The sequence below is a fragment of the Calidris pugnax genome, unplaced genomic scaffold (genome assembly GCF_001431845.1).
Source record: "Calidris pugnax isolate Ruff unplaced genomic scaffold, ASM143184v1 scaffold44, whole genome shotgun sequence".
Classification (NCBI taxonomy): Eukaryota; Metazoa; Chordata; class Aves; order Charadriiformes; family Scolopacidae; genus Calidris; species Calidris pugnax.
This window is the reverse complement of record NW_015094506.1, coordinates 32865517-32891047: the sequence shown is the minus strand read 5'-3', so window position 1 is coordinate 32891047 and position 25531 is coordinate 32865517. Positions and strand designations below refer to the sequence as shown.

Genomic DNA, 25531 nt, shown 5'->3' with positions numbered 1-25531 from the left:
GGAGACTTAACTATAGCTACTGCCTCCATCTGTCTCAATTATCCAAATAAACTGCCTGCCTGTAATAAGGGGATAATATATTCTTAATGTGGAGGTAATGTGGCCACATAATCAAAGCACAGGTCTGGCCTCCCGCAACTGTGACCTCAAATAGAGCATTCATTTGTTGTTGGGTTTTTTTCCAGCCATAAAGTGCTTGCTTTATCTGCCTGCTTCCTAGAGGATTTTTTAAAGTGCATTGACCCTCATATGATGAAGTGCTAGTGTTAGCTGTCAGGCGTGGAATTACAAATACTAAATGCTGCTTTTAGTGGTGATTCTCTCATAAAGTTAAATCATTAGTAGGTTATTTTCCACCTAAAATTTTAAATCCCAACATAGTTGGGATTTTTGTTTGTTTTATTTAATAACTTTATTTGACTATGTAAATGTCATTAGGTGGTGAGTGGTAAAATCAAAATTTACATTATTCTTGCTTCTATGGTATGCAGTAATTAATGTGAACAAAAAAGTGCAAATTCCTATCATACTAGGTTCTTAATATACTGCACTGCATAGATTTAGAACAACTTCTTCAGATTGTTGGGAGAAGTCACCAATGAAACAAAAATGTTGCTAAAAGAATTGCCAATACCAGCAATAGATATATTTTTGTTTAATTTGGATTTGACAATATCAATGGTATTGCTTCACAGCGATGGCTTTTCTCTGAGCTTAAGTGAGCTCCAAATCACCTGATTTTGTGCATGTGGTGGCTGGGCCAGGAGGATGGTGTAAGAACAGCAAGGTGAATTTGGTTGTAGGTTGTAGGCCCTACTGTATTTAATTTTTACCTTAACTTCCTAAGGAAGGAAAGCTTATCTTCTATGTATGTGTTTGTACCAATGTCTCTTGAATTTTTTAGCCAGTTTCAGCAAGATCTAAACTTTTCAGAAATAGGTGGTATAAAACCAGACAGCTGGGTAAGAAAAGTCATATTGTTTTTAGGGCCTTAGTCGAAGGAAGGGCAGTGATTTGAGGTGTCTGTTATTGAGCACTATATATGAACTGTAGAATAGGGAATTAGGAAAGATCAGACTTTGTTAATTAGCTGCTAAGAGAATCTAACTTAGACTATCTAAGTTTATAAAAAGATGAGAAGAAAAATATCTCTGCTGTGGGATTTTGTTCTGCCCAAATTGTGAGTACAGTTTATCTTCCTGAATCTAAGCCTTTTGACAGGCCTGCAGGCTAATCAATGGAGCTGAGAATGAATCATACTTTCTATATTATCTCTGATTTGAAAATCCACATAAGATAATTTCTGACTTCCCCTAGCAAGGCACTGTTCTTGAAGAACCGTGGTTGAATTTTGTAATGAAGGTATGGGTATTAATGTAATGAAATAGATAGGTCAAAAGACAGAAGTTAATGCATCATGTAATTACACCTCATAGCCACATTTAAGTTTAATAACCCATTCTATTGGCTTTACCTTGAAAAGCTTCCAGTTTTAAAAGACAAGACGTTAAATTAGGGATGAACAGCTTTTAGAAAGTATAGTTATTACTGTGTAGATTAAGCAATGTTTCTTTAAAATAGATTATGTGCAGTATGTTGAATGCCAGTTTTCAGGTTCCAACTCTCCTGTTAGTCATTTTAGAACTACTTGGATATCAGTACTGAATTCCATGAGAAATTCAGTAGTTTAAAGCAAGTCTTAAAAAAAGTGCTTATTTTTAAGATCTTTTGTTTTGAAATTATCAGATTGTTTCAGAAACTTCTTAAATAACTAGCTGCAATGGGAAGGCACTCTGTTTCCAAGGCTATAATGGTATAATACAATGTTACTTTAAAACGCTGCTTCATTCTTTTCTAATAATCAAATTGAATGTTGTTTTGAAAAGTCTTGCATTTTAGAAATATAAAAAAATTGTTTCTTTGTACTTACATGCTATTTGAAAATTCTAGTGTTATGGGTGGCTTAGAAGATGTTTGGATTCATTAGGATAACGGCCATTTTTTTACATATCTATAATGTGTGTGTGAGTGAACCACTTGGGTGAATCTACCCTAGCATTCAGATCAAAAGCCCACTTTTGAAGAAACTGTCCCCACTGAGCTTTGCTTTGACGTGCCTCGCAAACCATCCTCAGACTCTGTGTAAACCTAACAGCACCAATTGTGTTGCTCCACAGACTTGTTCCTGTTGTGCTGCACTACCTATAACTGTTGATACAGTCACTGTATACTTGTTGATATATTCACTGTATACCTATAAATGCCCTATTCCAGCATTGTTTCTGTAAATATAGTAGGAAATACGAGTTGATTTGGTCTGAATTTAAAAAAAACCCAAAACTTTGTATCCCCTGTGTTCACTTCCTAAAACCAGAAATTCCCCAGTGCTTTATACCATTATGATCATTCTTGAATTTAAGACAGATGGACCTTGCTTGTGAAATTGCCAGATGGGTCATTGTAAAATGCTCTTCTGGAGTTTTTTTCTCCCCAAAGGGCAGAATGCATTTTCTGCTCAAGCTAGTTTGATTTCAAGTCCTGAGCTGTGCATTGGGGAAGGCTATTATTAGTAAACTTGTATTTCAGTTTCACCAGACAATGATTACATACTGAATAACGTAGTTTTATTTTAATCTCATTGAAAACATTAATTATTTTGATGATAATTGTCATGTGTAAATATTGCTGTACCACTTGTGTAACTCTTTATTTGAAGATCAAACAACATTAAAAAAAAATACTGAGTGTATCATAGTTTATCACGATGGTATACTACGTAACAATGTTAGGATTTTGGTGGGTAACCAAGAATGATACTGGAATAACTATACAAATTGTGGAGCATTTCATGCCTGGCTCAGCATTTTCAGTAATGAATTATCTGTTCCTTGAAAAAAAATATTCGTATAAATATTAAGTAAAATATTTGGAAGGAGAGCATTTAGATACTCACAAGCTATACTTGCCTAATCTGTCCTTTCTGCTTCCTGTGAGTTCTATCTAGCAAAAGAGCTTCCTTCACTTGACCAAGGCAGATTTTGTCTACTTCAGGTAGAGATTTTAGTTAAGAAAATCTGATTTATTGATTAGATTTTTCATGTCCTTTTAATGGTATTTATTGTCTTCTGCATCTTGTGATGGGGTGATACTTGGTTTTGCCTGTACTCTAAGTTACATGTTAAAATAGAATTACTACCAACTCCATAATTGTCAGTTGTGTATGGATAAAGCTTTTATCTCAAAACTACTGCACAAAGTCAACAAGAATTATACGATAAGGCTTAGTACTTCTAGAAGGAACTTTGGGGTTAGAGGGGAAGAAACCCGGGAGCTATTAGGAAAAAGGGAATGAGTCCCTATAGTTTAGTTCTTATTAAATTGACTGATAGGTAGAAAAATTACCTATATGTTAAATGTAATCTCTCACAGGAAGCTACACCACCTATAAATTATGAAGACTCTTACCTACAGTAATTATGCTAAGTTGTTGTGAATTTAAAATGCAAATCTGAAATTCTCCTATAAATACGAATCCCATGGCGCTCTCGTACCACAGAATAGAACTAAGAGCACACAGAAGGTGGCTGTAGAGGTTTCTGGCAGCCTGTTTTGTAGCAGGTGTCTTTGAAAAATGGTGATTAAGTAGAAGGAGGAGCAGAAGATGTTAAACTGTATCTAACAGAAGGTTATTGTAGACAGTATGATGGCAGTTGGCCTTGGTGGCAGAAGTGAACCATGAAATAGAAGTTAGATAATGCCTTGTTTGCATTGTCATTTTTGCATGCTGCAATTTCGTTGCAAAAATTTAATTTTTACTAAATTTTGGGGAGGTAGTGATCTGAAGTTTGTGTCCTTATTCATCTGAGCACTGCTTTTGATTTCTTGACTTTATTTATGGTTGCTTATGCATTTTGGCTGCTCTTAAATATAGTTTGTTTTTACCTGTCCAATGATTCTGGTTACTTAGTTTATTGTAATTTTCTGAATTTGGCTGTCAAAAAATATTATTTCACTATTGCGAGCTATTTAAAATTGATTGCAAGGAAACTATGAGGTATGAGTAAAATTCAGACAGGTTAATAGAAGAAGTGATTTTTTCAGTGCTTGGTTTGGAATGATTTCTGTATCTATAAAGTAATGCAGCATGCTCTTTGTTCACCTAATTGAAAGTGTTGTTACACACAACCTTAAAGAATGTTCAGAATTTTTTTTCCTATCCTTTTATGTATGGTATATCTTTTTTTTTTAGTTTATATTATGTCAGCTAAATTTATTTTTCTAAAGTTACCTGATGTGTTTTGACATACTGCTTTATTGCTAAACAGTTCAAGAACATAACACTATTCCAGTAAATATCTGTGTGAACCTGTATTTATTAGAATTGCAGGGTTGGTTACAATGTAAGAAAGTAGCTTCTGTTGCATGACAACAAAATGACCAAGCCTGCTTAAGACAGCAAAACCTAACGCTGAAATTCAGGAAACATTGTAAAATTAAAGGACAGTCTTACACCTTTTCCTTGATACTGCCAGAGGCAATGCTGTAATAATTTGGAAATACTGTTTGTAGTACCGGTAGGTTGGCTCTATATGTAGTTTCTTACCTAAAAGATCATTTCAGATACCTATGAAAGTATTTGCTTTCCTTATATTCAGTGGTTTTTGTAGTAATACTTCTGTAAGCTTGGATAACTAACAACAAATACTTTTCTTTGCGTGATGAAAGGTATCAAGTGAACTGTATTTGGATTTTCCTTCAAGTGACACCTTTTTTTTTTCTTGCACTTCATTATGAATGGAACAAACTCTCACCTTTTCCAATAGATGTTGGGGATGTAGCAGCAGCAGTCCCTGGGCTGATTAACTTTGTTGATCTGAGGGGTTCTGGTATTTTGACACACATAAAGGCCTCTTCTAGAAGCTACTGACAAAACAGGTTTTCAGCAGTGTTACGTCACTTCTTGTGGTAGTTACTTGCTATTTGCCAAAGGGAGGTATTAAGCATTGAGCAAAGCAAAACTTTGGTAAACCTTATTAAAACAGTCCTGTATATGTTTATTTTACTAAGCTTAAGTCTCACTACTCAGGTAAATATCCTTATTTCAGGCTCTCTTAAAATTGGAGACTGCAAGTAGGAAACCAAAAGACTAATTTTCTAACATGAAAGCTCTATGGCCCTGCATTGCAAACAGCTGTTTTACTCCGTTCTTTCCAACAGTGACTGTTAAACTGGTAATAGTCTCTTTTTGTTTTTCAAATAAGATCTGAATCTCTTTATTGTTACCAATGGAACATAAATGGTTGGAAAAGACCCTTGGGAACATCGAGTCCAACCATCAACCCTATTCTACAAAGTTCTCCCCTACACCATATCCCCCAACACCGCATCTAAATGGCTCTTAAACACGTGCAGGGATGGTGACTCAACCACCTCCCCGGGCAGCCTATTCCAATGCCTGACCACTCTTTCTGTGAAAAATTCTGTTCTAATGTTCAGTCCAAACCTGCCCTGTTGGAGCTTGAAGCCATTAATGCAGATCTTTCTGCATAATCCACCGTAAACTAGTGAGTAGAGATACACACACTATTTGTAAAAATAATACTAAAAATTTCCAAGATTATAGTGATGTAACTGTTTCTCAGTTTCTGTGATCTTTATGAATAATACAACTGTGACTTCATTGTTAGCATGACTTATTTAAAATGTTTTACCTGATTGCCATCATTACTCATGTTGCTGCCAATGAGAAATGTAACTGGGTCATTCTATCTGTATTATGATGTTAAGTGAAATTTTCCATTTTTGGTTAAGAGAACATACACAGGCCATTTGCTCTATGCCAATAAATGGTACAGTTAATTTTGTGGAGGGTAACACTGAAGTACAACTGATAACATAACACTTCTTTCTTTTGTCTTTGTGTCTCTTCATGTTACTGTTGCTGAAGAAAAAAATGTATAAGGTTTGTTCTTCGTTCTTCCAAATAAATTATGGTAGTAATTTTTACAAAAATAATTATGAATATGACAAGAGATTTGATTGGAGGCCTTTACAAATTCAACACTTGTCAAAATACTCACATAGCACTCATTACTTCTGTCATGCTCGGATGTACGTATTCCTGTGCTTTTCTCCCTCCCACTCCATTTTGATGCTGGTGTGACTGGTGGATTGGTCTTTCCACCTGTAATTCTCCCAGAGAAAGGCATCTGTCTGAAAAGCCCTGGCAGTGCACTAAAAATACTTGGCACTAGGTCTCTTATAAAAGCCAGCATTCCATTTGTGCGAATAAATGGAAAAATTGAGAAAATAGAGCAACAATGATTCTAGTAAGTTCTCTCTCAAATAGCAGAGTAAAATTTTTAGCTAGGTATTGTGGAAATATAAGCTGATACATGAGAATTTTGAAATCAGGGACTTCTAGGTAATGGTATCTGCAAAGACAGTTCTAGCTAGAAAATTGCGTTAAAGTTTGTATATTTTGGGGTTTGTGCCCTTTATTAAATGTGGTTGAGTATTCTGTTTACTTTAAAATGTTCCATTCTAGAAATCAAATTTATTTGGTTAAATCTAATTGTTTGTTCACCCTCTTCACTAGGGGCAATACCAAGAATACAATTTTTCTTGGAGGCAATACATATTTACCTTCCAGTGAATACTGGAAATGATTTGAAAACATTGAATTCTCTTACTCTCTTACTCTACCTCAAATAAATATATATTGTTAATAGAATAGAATAGACTATTTCAGTTGGAAGGGGCCTACAGCAAACATCCAGTCCAACTGCCTGACCCATTCAGGGCTGACCAAGTTTAAGTATATTATTAAGGGTTTTATCCATATGCCTCTTAAGCACTGACAGCCTTAGGGGGCATAGACCACCTCTCCAGGAAGCCTGTTCCAGCATTTGACCACCCTCTTGGTGAAAAGATGCTTCCTAATGTCCAGTCTAAACCTCCCCCTGCACAGTTTTGAACCATTCCTGTGCATCTTATCACTGGATACCAGAGAGAAGAGCTGAACACCTCCCTCTCCCCTTCACCTACTCAGGATGCTGTAGAGAGCAGTGAAGTCACCTCTTGGCTTCCTTTTCTCCAAACTAGGCAAGCCTAAAGTCCTCATCTGCTTCTCATAGGACATACCTTCCAGCTCTTTCACTAGCTTTGAATGCGTCCAGAGGATGGCAACAAGGACCTTCACGTCCTTCTTAAATTGTGAGGCCCAGAACTGTGCAAAGTGCTCGAGGTGAGGCCACACCAATGCTGAATACTGCAGGAATATTGCCTCTCTTGACCGGTGGGTTGCCCTCCTGGCTGCTGGGGCAGCTGCCAACTCGAATTGAGCCTGCTGTCAACCAGCACCCCCAGATTCCTTTCTGCAGGGCTGCTTTCCAGCCAGTCCTCTCGCCATTTATACTTGTGCCTGGTGTTACTCCATCCTAGGTGCAGAATCTGGCATTTCAACTGTTAAATTCCGCCCCATTAATCATTGCCCAGTGCTCCAATCTATCTAGATCCCTCTGAAAGGCAATTTGTCCCTCAAGAGAGTCAACTGCACCTTGTACTCCATCCTAGGTGCAGAATCTGGCATTTCAACTGTTAAATTCCGCCCCATTAATCATTGCCCAGTGCTCCAATCTATCTAGATCCCTCTGAAAGGCAATTTGTCCCTCAAGAGAGTCAACTGCACCTTGCAGTTTGGTATCATCAGCAAACTTGCTAATGGTGCATTCCACTCCTGCATCCAGATTGCTGATGAATATATTGATTAGAACTGACCCCAGAATTGAACCCTGAGGAACACTGCTGATGACCAGTCACTAGCCAGATGTAGCCCCTTAGAGCCCTGCTCTTCAGCCAGTTCTTCACCCAGTGCACCACGAACCTGCTTATTCCACAGTGGGACAACATGTCCAGAAGGATACTGTGAGGGACAGTATCAAAAGCCTTACTAAAATCCAGAAAAACTACATCACTGCCTTCCCTTCATCCACTGGGCTGGTGACCTTATCACAGAAAGATATCAAATTAGTTAAACAGCACTTTCCCCTTGTGAACCCATGTTGATTGCACTGTAAACTCATAATCTGCAGGCCTTTTCCTTAAAATAATTAAAGTTTGGTAATCACATCATTGCCATGCAGAAATAAGGGATGATATTTTAACTGGGATTTTGCTAGCTTGGAAATAGGAAAATCTAAGTGCTGTAAATGAAAAAGAAACAGATTGATTTAGTTAAAGTTTTTCTGTTATGCCTTTGCTATGTTTTGTCTGCTACTGAGCTGAAAAAACTTTTAAACTGCTAAGCGTGGAGGTTAAATTGTTTTTTTTTGGTTAGAGGTGAAGTCAGATTTCCTTCAGTACCTCAGCAGAATGGCTGACAGATTTCCATGCAAAGAACTATGAATTGATTTGCATGAATTTGAACTATAAATTTTAACATGCAAAAAAGCCTAGATGACAAATGGTTATTTAAAGTAACTGGAAAGCTCAATCTCCTCTATCCATTGAGACTCATTATCGGTATGAAAATCTGTGTTATTTTCAGAAAGAAATGTCTGGGTGGTTAGGTAATCAGAGCATCGAACAGTGATACTTCCTTACCAAATACTGGCCTATAATTTTCAACTGTTTGGGCATCAGTCAACACAGCTGTCATAAAATAGGTCTAAAGTCATGTTTATATAGAACATCTGGATGGCTCATCTCAATTAAAACCACATGCTGTTTCACGACTTGAGCTTTTTCTCCTTTGTGCAAGGCCCAACTTTCACCTTTTCTATCTGTAAGAAGTGAAGAATATTTTATAGTGACTGTATTGCTTTTCCTTGTTGGTACTGATCTGTTAATACCTGATCTTACCTTTGTAATATGGCTTTTTCATTTTTAAATGTGCAACCTCAAAATAGTGGATTTTCATTACTCTAGGGGAGAAAACTAGAATTGGAAGTGTATGTCTGTCTTTTGTGGAGGTTTTTGTCAGGTGACAGGGAGAAATGGAAGCAGGTTGTGCTACTTAACAATATTGGGGGAGTACTGAACTGGTGCTGTTGGGGGGATATTCACTTTTTATGGAGTCAGACCCCACAGGAAATTCAGGCTTGATCATTCCCTTGGTTGTATAATTCTTCTTCGGTGCTTTCTGTTATATTGTAAATCAGGACTTTAAGTGTTAATTAAAAGTTTATCCTTCTATACACAGAGAGATTTGAATTAATTTTTAGACATGTTGTGCTTTTGTTAAGTCTGCATTTTAGTGCAGAGGAGAGGAAATTTTACAGCTTTTTGCAAAACACTTTAATATTTGAATACTTGGCATGAAATAGAGAAAATCTGGTTTGCTGTTGTTTTCATTAGCTGCTAGGTAAAATCTGACCTTCTATGCCTTAAAATTATTTTTTTGTATAACTTCTTAAACGGAGGTTACTGAGGATAGCCTTGTAAAACAACATACAGGCTTATATTCAGAGCTTTCTTTTTACCTTGAAAAATGCTTTTGAAAAGCTTGGATGTAAAGCTATGTGATTCTGAGAGAAAGGAGCACTTTGTGAATTACAAATTTTTGGAAAAGTTCTATGGGCTGTTGTGAATGAGAGAATGATGCAGCTTTTTGTTGTTACTCTTATTTAAATGGTTGATGCTTTTTTCTAGAAAAACTGATTGTATCTCCACTTCCATGCAACCTACTTCCCTGCAATGAGTTTCACTGATGTATTTGCAGGGCTTATGGCTGTTACAAGACACTGCTCCAAGATAGTTTTGAATGGGTTTTGTGAGTATTTAGGCCTTACTAAACTAAACTTGTGTATTTTCTTTCCTTTATTAGTACCTCTACTGAAAGACTTGAATTCTTTCATGATCCTGATCAGTCATCTGTAAATATTTTTTATAATATGAAACAATTACATAGGTCTGTCAGAGCATAATCAATCTGTATGTTGTTTTGTTTGACTTGCCGAATTACATCCTCCCATTTCTCAATTCTTTCTACTGTTTTCACTCTTTTTGAACTAGCAGCCTGTTATGATCATCAATCTTCTGCAGAGAATTTCCATTTTTTTCATCCTTAAATTGTACATTTTTGTCTTATGATACTTGACACTTAACGTGGAAACAGACAGTTTGAATACATTGTTTAAATATTTTTTCATGTGATATTGAGTTCATTACAATCTAACTCTCTGGTAGACTTTGCGTAGGTATGTACTGTCACAGTGATGAAGAAAGGAATTTGGTTAATAGTGTAAGGAGAAATTAAACGTCACGTGTTCATTGACAGAAATCGTGCTGCAAGATACCATTTCTTCAACAGTCATTGATGTTTACATCTCTGGTTTTAGTTTGTTCTCTAAAACTTTACGTGGAAGTAGGATCTCATATGGTACTTTGAAAACATTCATTTACATCTGCTTTAAAAAAACCAACCAACCAACCAAAAAAAAAACAACAAAAAAACCCAACGAAAACACCACAACAAACAAAGCCCCCACATGCTGTCGTGTAGCAAAATTGCTAGTATTTTTTAAAGAGTCATTCTTAATTAATCATAGTAAGACATCACATCCTCCACCCCCACCCTGGTGTTTTGCAGGTGTCTCTGAAAGCTCTGCTCTTATTGTGAGTATATACTCATAGATAATTCTCTTTTGCTTAAATAAATCATTTCAAGACACTGTAAAATGCCACTAAATAAGATTTATAAACACATTCTCTTTCAGCCACCTTGCTTTTTTAAAAATCTATTACCCTTTCAGTTTTATTTAGGATGAAGGGTTTACCCTCATCTTTAACATAAGACATAAAATAAGCTTTTACTGCCTCCTTTTCTGTGCTGGTTAGTTTTAGAAAACTTTTTACCACTCCCTAATACATATGTCAAGAGAAAATATTATATGAAGCTATCAACATCTGTTGAAACAATTTTAGTATATGTGGAAAAGGAAATTAACCAGAGGAACAAACGCTCTTGAAAGGAAGGAAATTTTGTTGAAGGGTTCTGGGGCAGCTTTAATTCAGTTCCGTTGTTCCAGAGGAGCGTAGGACACGCAGTCCTATTTTTGATGTTTATCATCAATTGCTGCATGGAAGACTTGGACTTGCTGAACTCTTTACTTGGCAGGTAAACGAAGAGGAAACTCTGAGATACATTGGGGGAAAAATGCAGTATTAAACTTAAAAATGCTGTTGCTTATATATTCTGCTACTGATTATGTAAGCAGATTATGAAAACTCATTTTGGCAAATGTGTGCAACTTATATCAACATACATTATTACTGAAAGAAAACTAACAGTATAACATACTATGTGATTCATTTTTTATTTTTCCTTATTTGGCTTATTTCTTATTTATATATTAATGGGTTGTATTTGGTTTTCCTTGCTTTTTTTATACTTTTAGCTTTAGGTCCACAGTAAATGGATACTATTTAAAGGTCTCCCTGCCCTCTTACATTCTTCTTTGAATAGCGGGGGTGGAGGGAATCTAATTAGACTTCATAATTCTCAGTTTGAAATAGATATTGAAAATAGAAAACTGAAAATATTGAAACTGAAAATAGGTATTATTTTTTTTCTTCTTCTGAAGTGGAACATAAGAAATAATTGACTCCAGGGCAGTTCTTATACTGGATTTGCAGCTTTGCCCTCAGCCCATCGTTCAGACACCTCCACTCCTGTTGTTCCTCTCCCTGTGCTCCCTGTTTCCAGTCTTCGTCTGCCAGTCATTAAATGGGGTCAGCGACTGCAAAGGCTCAGCTTGAGAGATGGAAGTGCCCAGATAGATGCAGTGAGGTGACTTGAATAGTGTGAAAAAAGTTGGTGTAAGAGTGAATGAGGTGTCTTGGTGTAGGTGGTAGGAGACAGGCTCCCTGAGAGCGTAACAAAAGCAGTGGTTTAACTTAACAGCCTGATCCTCCAGATTCTTGTTGGCTGCAGACATAGGAGAGAAAGCTTGAGAGCAAACCTTCCCCTTGTAATCCCTAGGATTGTTCAGTGCTGATTTTTTCATTTTTGAAAACATCACAGACTAAAAGTTCTAATTTCTGGGTGATATACAGTATTTTCATGATTCGAAGCAAGACATAAGACTTCTTCCACCAATAAGTATTTGGTTGTTTTTCCTTCCTCTGGGAACCCATTTTTGTCATTTGTTACTTGAGAAGATCGCTAGCATCTGCGAGGTACAGAATAACAGTCCTAGAAGAAATCGCTAATGATAGAGTAATTCAGGTTGGAAGGCACCCCCGGAGATCGTTCAGTCCAATCTTCTGCTTAAGGCAGGACTAACGTCAAACATGGATCAGGTTGCTGATGGCCTTATCCAATCTAGTTTTGGAAATCTCCCAATGACAGAGGTTATACATTTTCCCTGGGCAACACGTTCCAGTGCTTATCTGCTCTTAGCGAGAAGAATTTGTGTCCAACTCAAATTTCCCTCATTAGATCACAAGACGATTGCTGTTTGTCCTGTCAGGGTGCAGACCTTTGGCATGTTTCTCCCTGCTTGTTTTTCACACTGAAAACTCCTGTTTCTAATTAGCTCTTCCTTGAAGAGAAGCCGTGTTGTACCTTTTGATCATCTTACACTCCCTTCTGAAGGTGTTTTTCAGTTCTACTGTATTTTTTTTTTAGTATAAACTTGTAGTCCATCCAAAATCCACCTGGACACGTTCCTGTGCAGCCTGCTCCACATGGACCTGCTCTGGCAGGGCGCTTGGACTACAGTGATCTTCGAAGGTCCCTTCCAAACCCATATCATTCTCTGATTCTGTGATCTAACATAATGCTACAGCCCAGCCTGTCCATAAAGAAACTTTGGGGTTTTGCCCTCTTATTTCAGTCTCCTTGTTTAATGTTTCAGATCCTGTTTAAGGATTTAAAAGCTCTGTATAAATGTGATGTTCTTACTGGACTGAATTCAAAAGCTGTTGTACTTATGTTTAAGCTTTTACTCTATTGCAGTAGTGAATTTCATTAGTAAACTATTTAAAGGTTTGGGGTTTTTTTCTTTGTTTTTGGATATTTTCTCTTTATTTGTGTGGTCTTACTGTCAGTTTTCATTAACAGTTACCTTTTGGAGGATTTAGCTGAAGTCATAATTTTGTGTACCACTGGCACAGGCTGCAAAAAGTTTCTTTTCCCATGGACATCTTTTTATACCTTTAAATACTTTCAATCTCAGACCTTCCATTAAAAGGTTAGTTGCTGAGCAAATGGCTATGTACAGAAAAATAAAGCTGACAGTTTATAAATTCATATAGTACCTTTCACAATGCAGCAGTCCTGATTAACTCCTGCAGTGGGTGCATATTCTGTCTGGCTTTGAAAATTTTCTGTTTGAAAATTCATTCAGTTAATTATTCACAAATCAACATTTTAAATGTAATTTTCTGTATATATTGCTGTGCAATTGTAGTTAATATATGAGACGCTTCTAGTGCTGTTTTAGCGCAGCCACCAAATTATGCAGAGGCTATTTTCAAGGATTAATTAACCGTATGACATTAGAATGTACATCCCCAGATAACGAGTGCCATAAGAAACAGATATCATGATACTTGCTACTAGCTCTTATGACTTGAAATTCAGTGCTGAAAGATGATGTAAGAGAGAAAATTTTCTGATTCTAGTATTTCTATTTCTCTCGTCTGATGTACTTTAGTGAAGTGCAAAGGGACAGAAATATTATTTAGGAGCTGGAGGAATCATGTGAAAAAGCCCAAGCCTACCTTGTCTGTTGCCGAAGTTTTAGGGAACTACTCATTGTTTCCCTTCTGCCAAGCTTCTGCTTTATCTTTTATTCTGGTATCTTCATTTGAAATCATGCATCCTCATCCCATCATTTTATTCTTTTATTTTTAGTCCTTGTCTAGAAACATAGAAACATTTGTTTTAATAGTTTGCATTTACATTTTACTCCCTTTTGAGTTGGAAGCATCCTGAGCTGACTTTACTGGTTGGGTTAGGATTTTCCTGTAGCCACTTTAATTCTTAATGCCAGTAGATTGTTTTGATTTTCATTCAGAGGGAGTTCATCCCTTCTATATAGTTTCATCTTTTGCTTAGTCCCGTTACTATTTTGGCAGGTGCGCATTGAGCCTTTACCTTGCTTGCTCTGGTAATCGCTATGCATGTTAGAGAACATTTCAAAGAATACATTCATATTGCATATGTACAGTATTTGCCAAGAGGACAGCTGGTCACGGGTCATAAAAAAACCTGGAAAATACCCATTATTTCACTGGTTTTTTTTTCTTTTTTAATATATACTAAGTGGCTTTTACACTGCTGATAATTTATATATGGATTGTGCCTCCATCTCCATTTAAATACTTGACCTGCTTGAGTTTGTCATCTTGTTTGGCTGCTTAGCACTTTAATCTATTTAGGGTCAGGCTTTTAGGTTTGATTGTTTCCTTTACACAAAGGTTGAATTCCTAAGCTGTGTATTGCCCTGTAACTTCACTACATAGAACCAGGAGCTACGAATATAGTCCCTCCCCACTCCCCACCCGGCTTTGTAACATTACCTTTGGAACTAGCTATTTTATTTAATTTTAAAATCTAAGTTAAACATTAAGGAATTAAACTTTTAGACTAATTAAGGGTTATTTGCAAGGCAATTAATAAAAAATCAGCTTATTTTGTCTCTTCAATGAATTACTGCCTGACTTTGTAAGCCTACCCAGACTTTAAGTCTGAATGAGCTCTGTAAGCTTTTTCTGAAGTTATGCCCCCAAGGCCTGTTTTTATAAAAAGTATCTTGAAGTTCTATTTATACTATCAAAATAGGAAAATAGACTAGAAGTATTTTAAGCATCAGAATATGTAGGCACACTTATTTCTGTTGCAGTCAAATTCTTTTTCACCTTCCCACATTTCAATTTTGTAGACAATATATAAGGAAAAGTTGGTCATTCACTAAGGTATGTTATTTGTAGTTAGTCCCTGGAGAGTTTTTCTAACATAGTTCTTATGTTCTTTGGTTTCCCATGCCCCAAAATGTGTGTTACCTTTTATGACCTTTTCATATGTTACAATTTTAACTTCAAGCTTTCCAAATGATCTACTAACCCATTTGGTAACCTTTAGGCCCTATCCTCCTCTTTTCTATCTCAGAATTGGCTTATTCTTCCTCTTTTTCACTTCTTCTTCCCTGACTTTGAACCAAATCACAGATATAAGATTTTATCCACTTTTGGAAGGATTCTGCTCTCTGATGGTGTTTCTCTGCTCTGTTGGGGTTTTTTTTCTGATTTTTTGAGACATACTTATTTATAGAACTGCTTTGGTGACATTTAGTTTTTAAGGTAACGGGCTTTTATTTTCTTCCACAATTTGTGCTATAATGGTTTGGCTTTCTTCCTTCTGCTCTCTGTTATATGTACAAGCACAAAAGCACCACAACAAAATTTTAGAAATCATTCAAACTTTCTGATGGGGTTTTGTGGTGGGTATTTTTTGTTTGTTTGTTTGTTTTGATTTGGTTTCCCCTCCCCCCCAAATTAGATGGGTAATAGGCCTGAGATTTTGGAACAATATTTTCTATGAAGGTTGTTAGAAGTCAGTATTTATCTGTGGCCTTCCTGTGAACTGTGTATTAAAAATACCTTCTGTGAAGCTGATCTTGTTTTCACATTGGGCTGAAGAACTAAAAATTTGTCAAGCCAAACTACCTCTGATCTTTATCATGTAATATTTTTTGTTATGACAATAAAGTGTTGTACTGTAGTCTGGAAATATAATTATGTTTTAAAATAATGGTATGGAGAAACATATGATTTTTCTGTACAGATATGAGAAGTATCTTAATTTCAGAAATGCCTTGGTGTTTTTGCTCTCTGCTTGGCTGCTATTACTTATGAAAATCTCTGTTTATGTAAACATACCGTCAATTTTTTTATTTGAAAAATATTTATTTTGGTACTGCAGTAAACACAAAGCGTGTTTTTCTATCTTTTACTAGCATCATTTTAATACACAGAAATAGAAAACTTTATTTTAGAATGTTTTTCTTCCCTTTCCTCTCTGTGTATTAGCCAATTTACAAGATGTTATTTTTGTGATACTTGTGAAACTGCTCCAAACTGATATTTCTGTATGGAATTGAGAAGGGGAGCGGTTGGTTTCTGTAGTGAATTGTATGGACTATAATGAAATCTGTGTGCATCATATCTGACTATTTCTTTTAGCAATAGTAAAAAAATACCTAAAGAACATATTTAAAAACTGTAAATAAGTTACATAACTTTCCCTGGGGTTTAGGTCTCTTCTATTTGTGGATGTACTCAAAAGAATGCATTTAGTTTTATTCTTTGTCTGTTTGCTTTCTTTATTAGGCCCGGCGCAAAGAGGTTTTTATCCAGGAGCGATATGGAAGATTTAATCTGAGTGACCCATTTCTGGCTCTTCAGAGAGACTTTGAAGCAGGTGCTGGTGATAAAGAAAAGAAGCCAATATGCATGAACCCTCTGTCCATTTTGGAAGCTGTTATGGCTCATTGCAGGAAAATGCAAGAAAGAATGTCAGCTCAGTTGGCTGCTGCTGAAAACAGACAAAAGAAGGTATCCTGCTACCAACTTTTTTCCTTTTCCCTCTCCTGGTTTGTTCTTTCATGCCATTTTTTTTAATTTGCATCTTTGTATAACTTGGTTATCAGTGTGAGTGTTAAAATGTTAGTACTTAATTGTCATATATAGTGAAGGGTGATATTTTGTGTGACTTAATTATTCTGTGATTTTACCTCTACTTACTTATGGAATAACTAGTACAAGTCGATGCAGTATATAAGTGGTTAGCACAATGTGAGCTGAGAAAGCATCATCACAAGATATTTTTAAACCAACACCATTGAGGCCTAGAGAAGCTACTGTTATTTTTGTTCTAACCTAAATAGCATAAAATAAATAATTTATTTGCATTTTATATTAGATGGCTCTGTTTCATAAATCAGTAAAAATAAATTATAACTCTAAAAATACTTTTTTTTTGCATATTTAGAACATTTGTTGTAAAGAGAAAAATTATTTTGGAACAAGTATGTTGCAAAAAGGGTCTCATATTGAAGATAAAACAGTGTCAGTTTGAAAGTGAATGGTTGGTTGATTGGTTGGTTGCATATATTTCACTAATATGTGAGACATACATTCCTAAAGTACAACTAAATATGAATATGTTGGGAAGGGAGTTCTGAGAGGAAAGAGGGGTACAGTAATACAATAGACTAACCTAGACAAGGTATTTTTGAATAATTAGAAAAGAAATGCTTGCTAGGCGTTGAATAATCCTCATGAGGTATAAGGGTATAAGGTGGATAGAATGTCTTCAGCAGCTGTGAAATAGCTTTTTGGTGGCAGGTTTAGATTGATGTTTAAAAAAATACCACCAGAAAATGCTAAGACAATGGAAATAAAACTGATGTTGGTAGTAATTGCTCTTTGGGAAATAATATGCACACAGAAGTACTACAAGTATGCTGGAAATATGTGCTTAGATTAAAGCAGCAAACCTTTTCTTGTTATCTTAGCTCTGTTGTTTGGTTTAGTTTAAGCATTCCTGCGCTGTTAAGGCTTCAGAAAAACAGATGCTGTGTTTTAAAAAAATGAGTAATACTCATTTGAAACTGTATATATGATATGTAAGTCTTAAAAGTATCCTATGTAGTGAACCGGTACTTGTACTTACCTGGCACTGCTTTTTGAGGACTCATAGATGTTAATTTTCCTTTTCATATGTTTTGTAAATAAGTTGAGATTTTGGGGAAAGGATTGTCTCAGCATAGAAAAGAGCAAGTAAGCTTGCTTATTCTGACTAAAGAATGATATTGGGAGATACCATGTAACATCTGCCTGGAAAATTGGACTAGTTTCTTGTTTCGATGCATGGCCAAAAGTCTCTTCTTGTACCTAAATTCTTCATCTATCTCTGGCTTTTAGTATAAGAACAGATACGTGCATGTAACGTGGGTTTACCCCCATATTAAGAATATGTCTCAAAGTCAGGGTATTGATATGTAAATTCCATATATTTTTTCCTTTTTTTTGGCCCAGGTTTATTACAAAAGTCTGTATCTGCATGTACAGGAAAGGATGCTCTTGTCTTTTGTTTCCTAGAAGAATACATGAGGTTTTTTCTTAAAATCTTAACTTGAAGTAGTTTGATGTTAATTTATTTTGCAGTTTGATTCTCACCATGAGAAGTACCTAAACCTCTAGTACACTCAGTTCTGAAGCCTGTAACTTTCAAGCTAAGCTTTAAAGCGCTACATTGAAAAAATGACGTGTGTTACTTTGAAAGTGTGTCTTCTACCATTTTTATTCCTTGTCACACACAGGAAATTTAGATAATACAGGATCTGAAAACAAACTGCATGGTGCTGAGCAGCTGTGTGCATGACTCTCTACAGAACTTACATCTTCCTTTTTTAAAGGCAATTGGAAATGATGTTTGTACAGGGCAACCTCTTAAGCTTCTTGGGTTTGTGGAACAGATGACATATCTCTCAACGATCTCCATTCATTCACAAACCATTTTTTCAGTATTTTACTTTCCCTTAGTTCCACATTTTTCTGTCTATTATCCATCTCTGAAGTCCCTCTGTGGAAGAGGGTAATGAATGTATTTTTAGGGATTTCTAGAAATGTTTGACAAATTAGGGTGACCCAGTGTAAACAAATAAAAAAAAAAATTAAGCCTAGACAAATGTGATGTAAATACAGAGCCAGCTGCACCTCCTCCCTCCAAGGGTGGTTTCTCCTTCTCTAAATGTGTGATGCCTCTGTCTTCCTGTGTGGAATTGCCTCACTGTCTCACTCTTACATACACTAAGCAATGAAGTCTGTGTGCAGCTGTGTTTATTTTCTCTCGATATTACTGGACTTTATAAACAGGCTCAAACTGAACTCATTCCTGGGGACATATTATCTGTGAATATAGTGGCCTTAAAAGTATTCTTTGAATAAAAGTTTTATTTGATCTTAAAAAGCAAGTCATAACAATGTGCCAGAATGTAGAAAATGAGAGAGGTGCACAAGTGACTGCCAGTCATAGGTTTACCACATACCAAACACCTAATCCCCAGATGTCATCTGCTTTGTGTTAAGTCTCCATCCTCTTCCATCTCTTTGAATGCTTTTCCTAGAGCTGCTGTTGAAATTAATTTTGAGGTTTCCTGGGAACTCAAAACCAGATAATCAAAATGACAGTTCTTGATTTTTCAAGTGTTTGCAGAGAGGTTAGTTTTGGCATGCATGCTCAAAGGCAGACAGACGTGTTGGGTGGAAGAGGCCCATTGGTGTGATGTAGTCTAACTTGGTGCTTAAAGCAGATTATCACCAGCAGAACATCTGGTCATCTGTGAGTCTGTCTAGCCGAGTCCTGAAAACCCCCAGGAATGGCAATACTGCAGCATTTCTGCACTGCTATCCTTGTGAAGAACTTTTTTCCAAGACTGAGCCTCTTTCAGGACAATTTTTCATATTAACTTTTTGTTATGGAGCCCCACCTGCCACTACCAAGAAGAATTTGAGTTTGTCATCCTTTCAGAAGGAGTGGTATGTTGCTATTAGATCATCCCTCGGCCTTTTTTTCACTGAACTAAGCAAGCCAGGCTCCCTCAACCTTTTCTCACAAGGCACGCACACTGTCTGTCACCTTTGAAGGGCCTTTGCTGATTACTTCTTTGTGGGACACCATCATTTTTCTCAGTATCCTTTTTTATCCCTTTTCAAATCCTTCTTGGACACGTTTCCAGAGGTTTACATTGCTGATATGATTTAGTGTATGCATATAATTCACAAAGTCAGGTCATAGTTAGTTCATAAACTCATAAATAATTACAGCTAGTTCCAAATCTGTCATCTAAATGAAAAAATGCAGTGTAAATATTGAAAACTCTTTCCTGTTCAAGATGATGCAGACAAAACAGGGACATGAGGGAGAGAGACATAGGACACAAGGTAAAATGAGAAACTAATGCTGCTCTTGTCAATTTGAAATTAAATAGAAGACATATATTATTAGGGATTCTTTATTTATATGCAATGCTTACAAATAAGATACTAAAATAGTTTGGTAAGCTGAGTTCATCCCAGTTATATGTTAAAATCTGCTTGTAAATATTTGAAAGTAATATAATTTCACAAGTTAATTTATAGAACCCATCCGTTGTTTGAAAGCAAAATGAAGGAATTATAAAGTATAGAAAACCTTTAAAAAAACGTTTTCACTATAATCTTATTCCATTCCCAAGCTGTAAAAATTATATATATTTCTTATTAATTTTGTACCTGTTTTAACAAAGAAGAAACTGCTGGATCCTTCGCTGTTACTGTTGGATGCTCCACTTGCTTTGAAATGTTTGTGAAACATCCAAATGTTGGGTGCTTTGAAAAAAGCAGTGAAATGCTTAAGAAAAAATAATGTTTTTTCTGCATATGAAGAACTATGAGTGGGACCATTCCTAAATACAGTGTCATCATAATAGCTTGTTAATTTAATTTGCAGCTGTATGGTGTCATTAACATGACTGAAGAGGTGTTGTTGCTGATGTTTGTTTAGCCATGACTGATAATGCCATACCATATTTTTAATATGTTTAGCACAGGTCCTAAGAAAGGGCAGACTTGGTTTAGTGAAATGTGTTGTACAGAGTGTATTGGTTAAGCTGGGATGAAGCTCTAAAATCCCAGTGGAGCCCCTCCACTGCTAAACAGGTTTTGAGATATTTGAAGCCAAGCTGACGTTTATAATGTAGGTATAATTTCCCATAATGATTTCTTCCTTTTGGTTCAATGGTTCTTATAATAACTGTATGATTTCAGGAGGAAATTTTACTATTAAAATAATATGCATCACATCAATATTGTCATCATCTCTTTATGCTTTTTCCCATTCTTCTGAAGAGAAGAGAAATGTACAGAAATGTTGGGAGACTGAAACACACATTCATCTATAAGTGTAAATTCATGCAGGATTTATTATTTGCTTGCTCTATGTCATTTCACTTCCCTTTTTAAGCATTTTCTTGTGTTTGAATTCTGCTTACTATGTGGGGAAAAATTATCCTGGGGACAACGAGCTGTACCAAGTGGGATTTACTTCTGTTACAACTGCAGGCTCTCTCCCTCTTGTACTCATCTCTTGATGGCTTGAGTTTCAACTCTACTCTGTGGTATAACTGGAGAGTAACAAAGCTGTTATTTAAAAACTGTATTTATATTAGCTTTCGTTTAAATGCAGGATAGTTAAAAATGAATTGTGGGCACATGTACAATGATGTGGAAAAAGCTTCCAGAGCTAAAAAATTTCATCTCCTATTGGAGAGGACAGGCAATAGTGTGCTGTAGCAACAGGCTTCTGAAAAGCTATTATATTGTAGTGCCTGGGGTATGGTTTTTTCCCTGTGTGTCTGTTTGTTTGTTTTCATCTAGCAACCAAGACAATATTTTAAGCATCGACTGAGAGAGAAGATATTCTGTAGCTATTACCAGTCCCTTAGACCATCTTGTTTCCCACATTACAGTTTACAGAAAATATATTCAGACGCTGTATTGTTTTAAACTTAGAAATTAGTATCATTTTACCATGACACTATAATCTGAATCTCTGATTCTTCCTTCATCTATTGAAGTGAAACATTTATTCCAAGTAAGACCTTAAATGTACTGCTTGTTGCCACAACTTTTCTTAGATTGTTTTTTCTGAGCATTGTGAAATGTTCTCTTATTGTAGAAGAATGAAACAGTTTCCTGTTGCAGTCAAAATTAACCGTTCATGTTTGTGATTATTACTTTTCATGGGTACCCGAAAGTATTTTTCTGCAAAAAATGCCCACTTAGAAAATGCACTTTAGTGGTACAGTTCTGAATTGTTATTTCTGTATTAACCTGTGCGTAAATGTGAAGCAGAACTGAGAAGGCTACACCAACTAAAAGAGTACAGGAGAAGGAATGCTTAGCAGTTTCTTGGGGTTTTGTTTGGTTGGGTTTTTATCAGTCATTCAGATAAACCACATAGGAAGCTACTGCCTCAGTATGTGAAGGGAGGAGCAGGAAGAAAGAAATCAATGTTTCATTTGTTGTTATTTGACTTGTGTAAGTTTGCTTGGGAAAATAAAAAGCTTTTCCAATGTTTTCCAGAACAGGGTTTAAAAGCATTACCAGCAGGCAAGATAAATTAGAGATGATGACTATATGACTGAGGGGAAAAATTATTCTTATCCAATACCTGCATGTAGTAGGGAGTTTTTTTATTCTAGCTTGTAACATAGTTTATGCATCACCGATGGCAGTCAGACCTTCTGTTATTAATAAGTACAGGAAGATGCTTGTGCCAGTGCCAAAAAATTGGTCTCAGAAACTAATGTCTTATTTATAAATGTTAAAACAAGATATAAGACACACATTATGGGCGTGATGGACTGTGTATCATTTCAACCCTTATCTCCTTTAGTCTGAGGAAGAACTAAAACCTAAACATTGGACAGGCTGGATCCATGGGCCGAGGCCAATAGGATGAGGTTCAACAAGGCCAAGTGCTGGGTCCTGCACTTGGGTCACAACAACCCCATGCAGCGCTACAGGCTGGGGGAAGAGTGGCTGGAGAGCTGCCCAGCAGAAAAGGACCTGGGATTGTTGGGCAACAGCCGGCTGAATGTGAGCCAGCAGTGTGCCCAGGTGGCCAAGAAGACCAATAGCATCCTGGCTTGTGTCAGAAACAGTGTGGCCAGTGGGACTAGGGAAGTGATTCCCCCCTGTACTCGGCACTGGTGAGGCCCCACCTCCAGTACTATGTTCAGTTTTGGGCCCCTCACTGCAAGAAAGACATTGAGGTGCTGGAGCAGTTCCAGAGAAGGGCAATGAAGCTGGTGAGGGGTCTGGAGCACAAGTCTTGCATGGAGCAGCTGAGGGAACTGGAGTTGTTTAGCCTGGGGAAAAGGAGGCTGGGGGTAGACCTTATTGCTCTCTACAACTACCTGAAAGGAGGCTGTAGCGAGGTGGGGGTAGGTCTTTTCTCCCGAGTAACAAGGGCTAGGATGAGAGGAAATGGCCTCAAGTTGCATCAGGGGAGGTTTAGGATGGATCTTAGGAAATATTTCTTCACCAAAAGGGTTGTCAAGCATTGGAACAGGCTGCCCAGGGAAGTGGTTGAATCTCCATCCCTGGAGGAATTGAAAAGACGGGTAGATGTAGTGCTTAGGAACGTGGTTTAGTGGTTGGTTTGGCAGTGTTAGTTTAATGGTTGGACTGGATAATCTAAAGGTCCCTTTCAACCTAGGCAATTCTGTGATTCATTTCTGGGCTCTAAGTTATTTTGCAAACCTCATCTCTTGCTTGTGTCTGTTTCCTTTACTGAGGAGAGGACTTTCTGTGACGTCTTATGTTTAATTTCTGGAGAACAGGTATCTCCTCACTCAGAAATCACAAGCATTTAATCACTTTGGGGAGTCTCTGTGTTGTCAATGGAGGAAAGTAGATGGGCTTACTTAGTTTCTGAATTGCTCTTTAGAGATGCCTGTCGCTTTCTTTTCCTCATATAAGATTATAAGCACTTGTGTTAGGTATCAAAAATCACTTTCCTGGGGCAGACAGCTTCATTTTAGGCTTACTCTCAAAGGTTGTAATATCAATGTCAGGGTAATACTAGGTTATGTTGAAAGTCTCCCATCTTGTTAATGAGAATTTTTCTCTATGCTTTCTTACAGTTGGAAATGGAAAAATCTCAGTTACAGAATCTTGAGCTGGAGCACAAAAAGCTATCTGCTCGTCTCGAAGAAGAACGTGGAAAGAATAAGCATGTAGTGTTGATGTTAGTGAAAGAGTGTAAGCAGTTGTCTGGCCGAATTGTAGAGGAAGCCCAGAAACTGGAAGAAGTGATGTCAAAATATGAAGAGGAGAAGAGAAAGGCTACTGAATTGGAGGAGACTCTTGCAGCTGAGAAACAAAGGAGTACACAAATGGAGGCTCAAATGGAAAAGCAGCTCTCTGAGTTTGACACAGAGAGGGAGCAGTTGCGTGCCAAACTTCATCGAGAGGAAGCGCACACCAGTGACCTCAGAGAAGAGAAAGATAAAATGATCAAAATGATAGAGCAATTAAAAAAGGAGAATGAAAGTAAAGCTAATCTTTCTCTTAAAAATAAAGATAAAAACAAAGACAAGAGTCTTGTTTCTGTTTCTGTTGAAACAGAAGAGCCAAGTTCAAGAACTGTTGCCTGCCAAACAGATCCGGTAGTGATGGACAGTAGCACAGAAAATGTCAAGAAGTTGCCTTTGACTGTATCTGTAAAGCCTTCCCCAGTGAACCCCCTGGTGGCTGGCAATGCAAAAATGAATGTGTGCGCCAATGCAGCGTTTGTGAAGCCTGTCATTGATAGGCAGTCTTCATCCAGTGAGCTTGTCCCTCCTGCAACTCCCGTTCTTACGCAGAATCAAAACAGAATTGAGGAAAACGGACCAAGTACAGGCTCATCACCTGATTTACCAAGTAGCACTTCCCCTTTTTCAAATAGTACTTCCCCTGTGGCGCCGACGGCCGCAGCTCCCAACTCCTCGCTCACCTCGTCTATGCACAGTTCCCATTCACCCTCTGCCAACACCACTGGCCACCCCGGCCTAAATCCACGAATCCAAGCGGCTCGGTTTAGATTTCAAGCAAATGCGAATGACCAAGACCAAAATGGAAACACAACCCAAAGCCCTCCCTCCAGGGATGTATCCCCTACTAGCCGTGACAACCTAGTTGCTAAGCAGGTAGCTCGGAATACCGTTACCCAAGTCCTTTCAAGATTTACAAGCCCTCAGAGCGGCGCGCCGGCGCGGCCGGTGTCCTCACATTCGATGGAAGTTGGCACTTACCCCCCGGTCGGTAGGACGAATTTAAAGACTCCCAGTGTATCAAGAATTGACAGAGGAAATCCTCCACCTATTCCTCCTAAAAAACCAGGGCTTTCGCAAACTCCTTCTCCACCACACCCACAGCTTAAAGTTCTAATGGATAGTAGTCGATCCCCAAATGCCAGTGCAAAAACTGACAGCAAAACAGTGACCTCACCTCTTTCAAGTTCACCACAAGGAATCAGGGTAATAAATGAGGAAATTATTTCTAAGTCCTCACCTCAGCTGCCACCAAAACCTGCTATAGATTTATCTGTGGCACCTGCAGGCTGTGCCATACCAGCCATAGCCTCATCTCAGGTGGGTGCCTGGCCTTCCCACTTCCCTGGACTGAACCAACCTGCATGTTCAGAAAATTCCTTTGTCATTCCCACCACCATTGCCTGTAGCTCCTCCATAAACCCTGTTAGTGCTCCATCCTGTAGACCATGTGATTCAGACAGCCTCCTGGTAACAGCATCAGGTAAAGGGATTGATATGCTACAAACTGTCTCCCTCTAAAATAATGTTTTGGCTTTCCTACACTTGTTTGCTTTATTTACCTTTTTATACCTTTCTCTTTTTTACTTTCCAAAAGCTGGAATTTTCATTTATATTTTTCCTACATTCCAGGGGTATGGGAATTCTTTTGCTGATTT

The 25531-nt window shown here is 37.3% G+C and overlaps 1 protein-coding gene across 1 annotated transcript in view; it reads left to right on the top strand.

The window, feature by feature from the left end:
* Nucleotides 1-25531, top strand: part of CTTNBP2 (cortactin binding protein 2) — a 90292-nt gene that overhangs the window by 18518 nt on the left and 46243 nt on the right. Inside the window, exons 3-4 of the mRNA XM_014964029.1 lie at nt 16339-16563; nt 23703-25356. Coding sequence (XP_014819515.1) covers nt 16339-16563; nt 23703-25356 — 1879 coding nt within the window. The remainder of the gene's footprint in view (nt 1-16338; nt 16564-23702; nt 25357-25531) is intronic.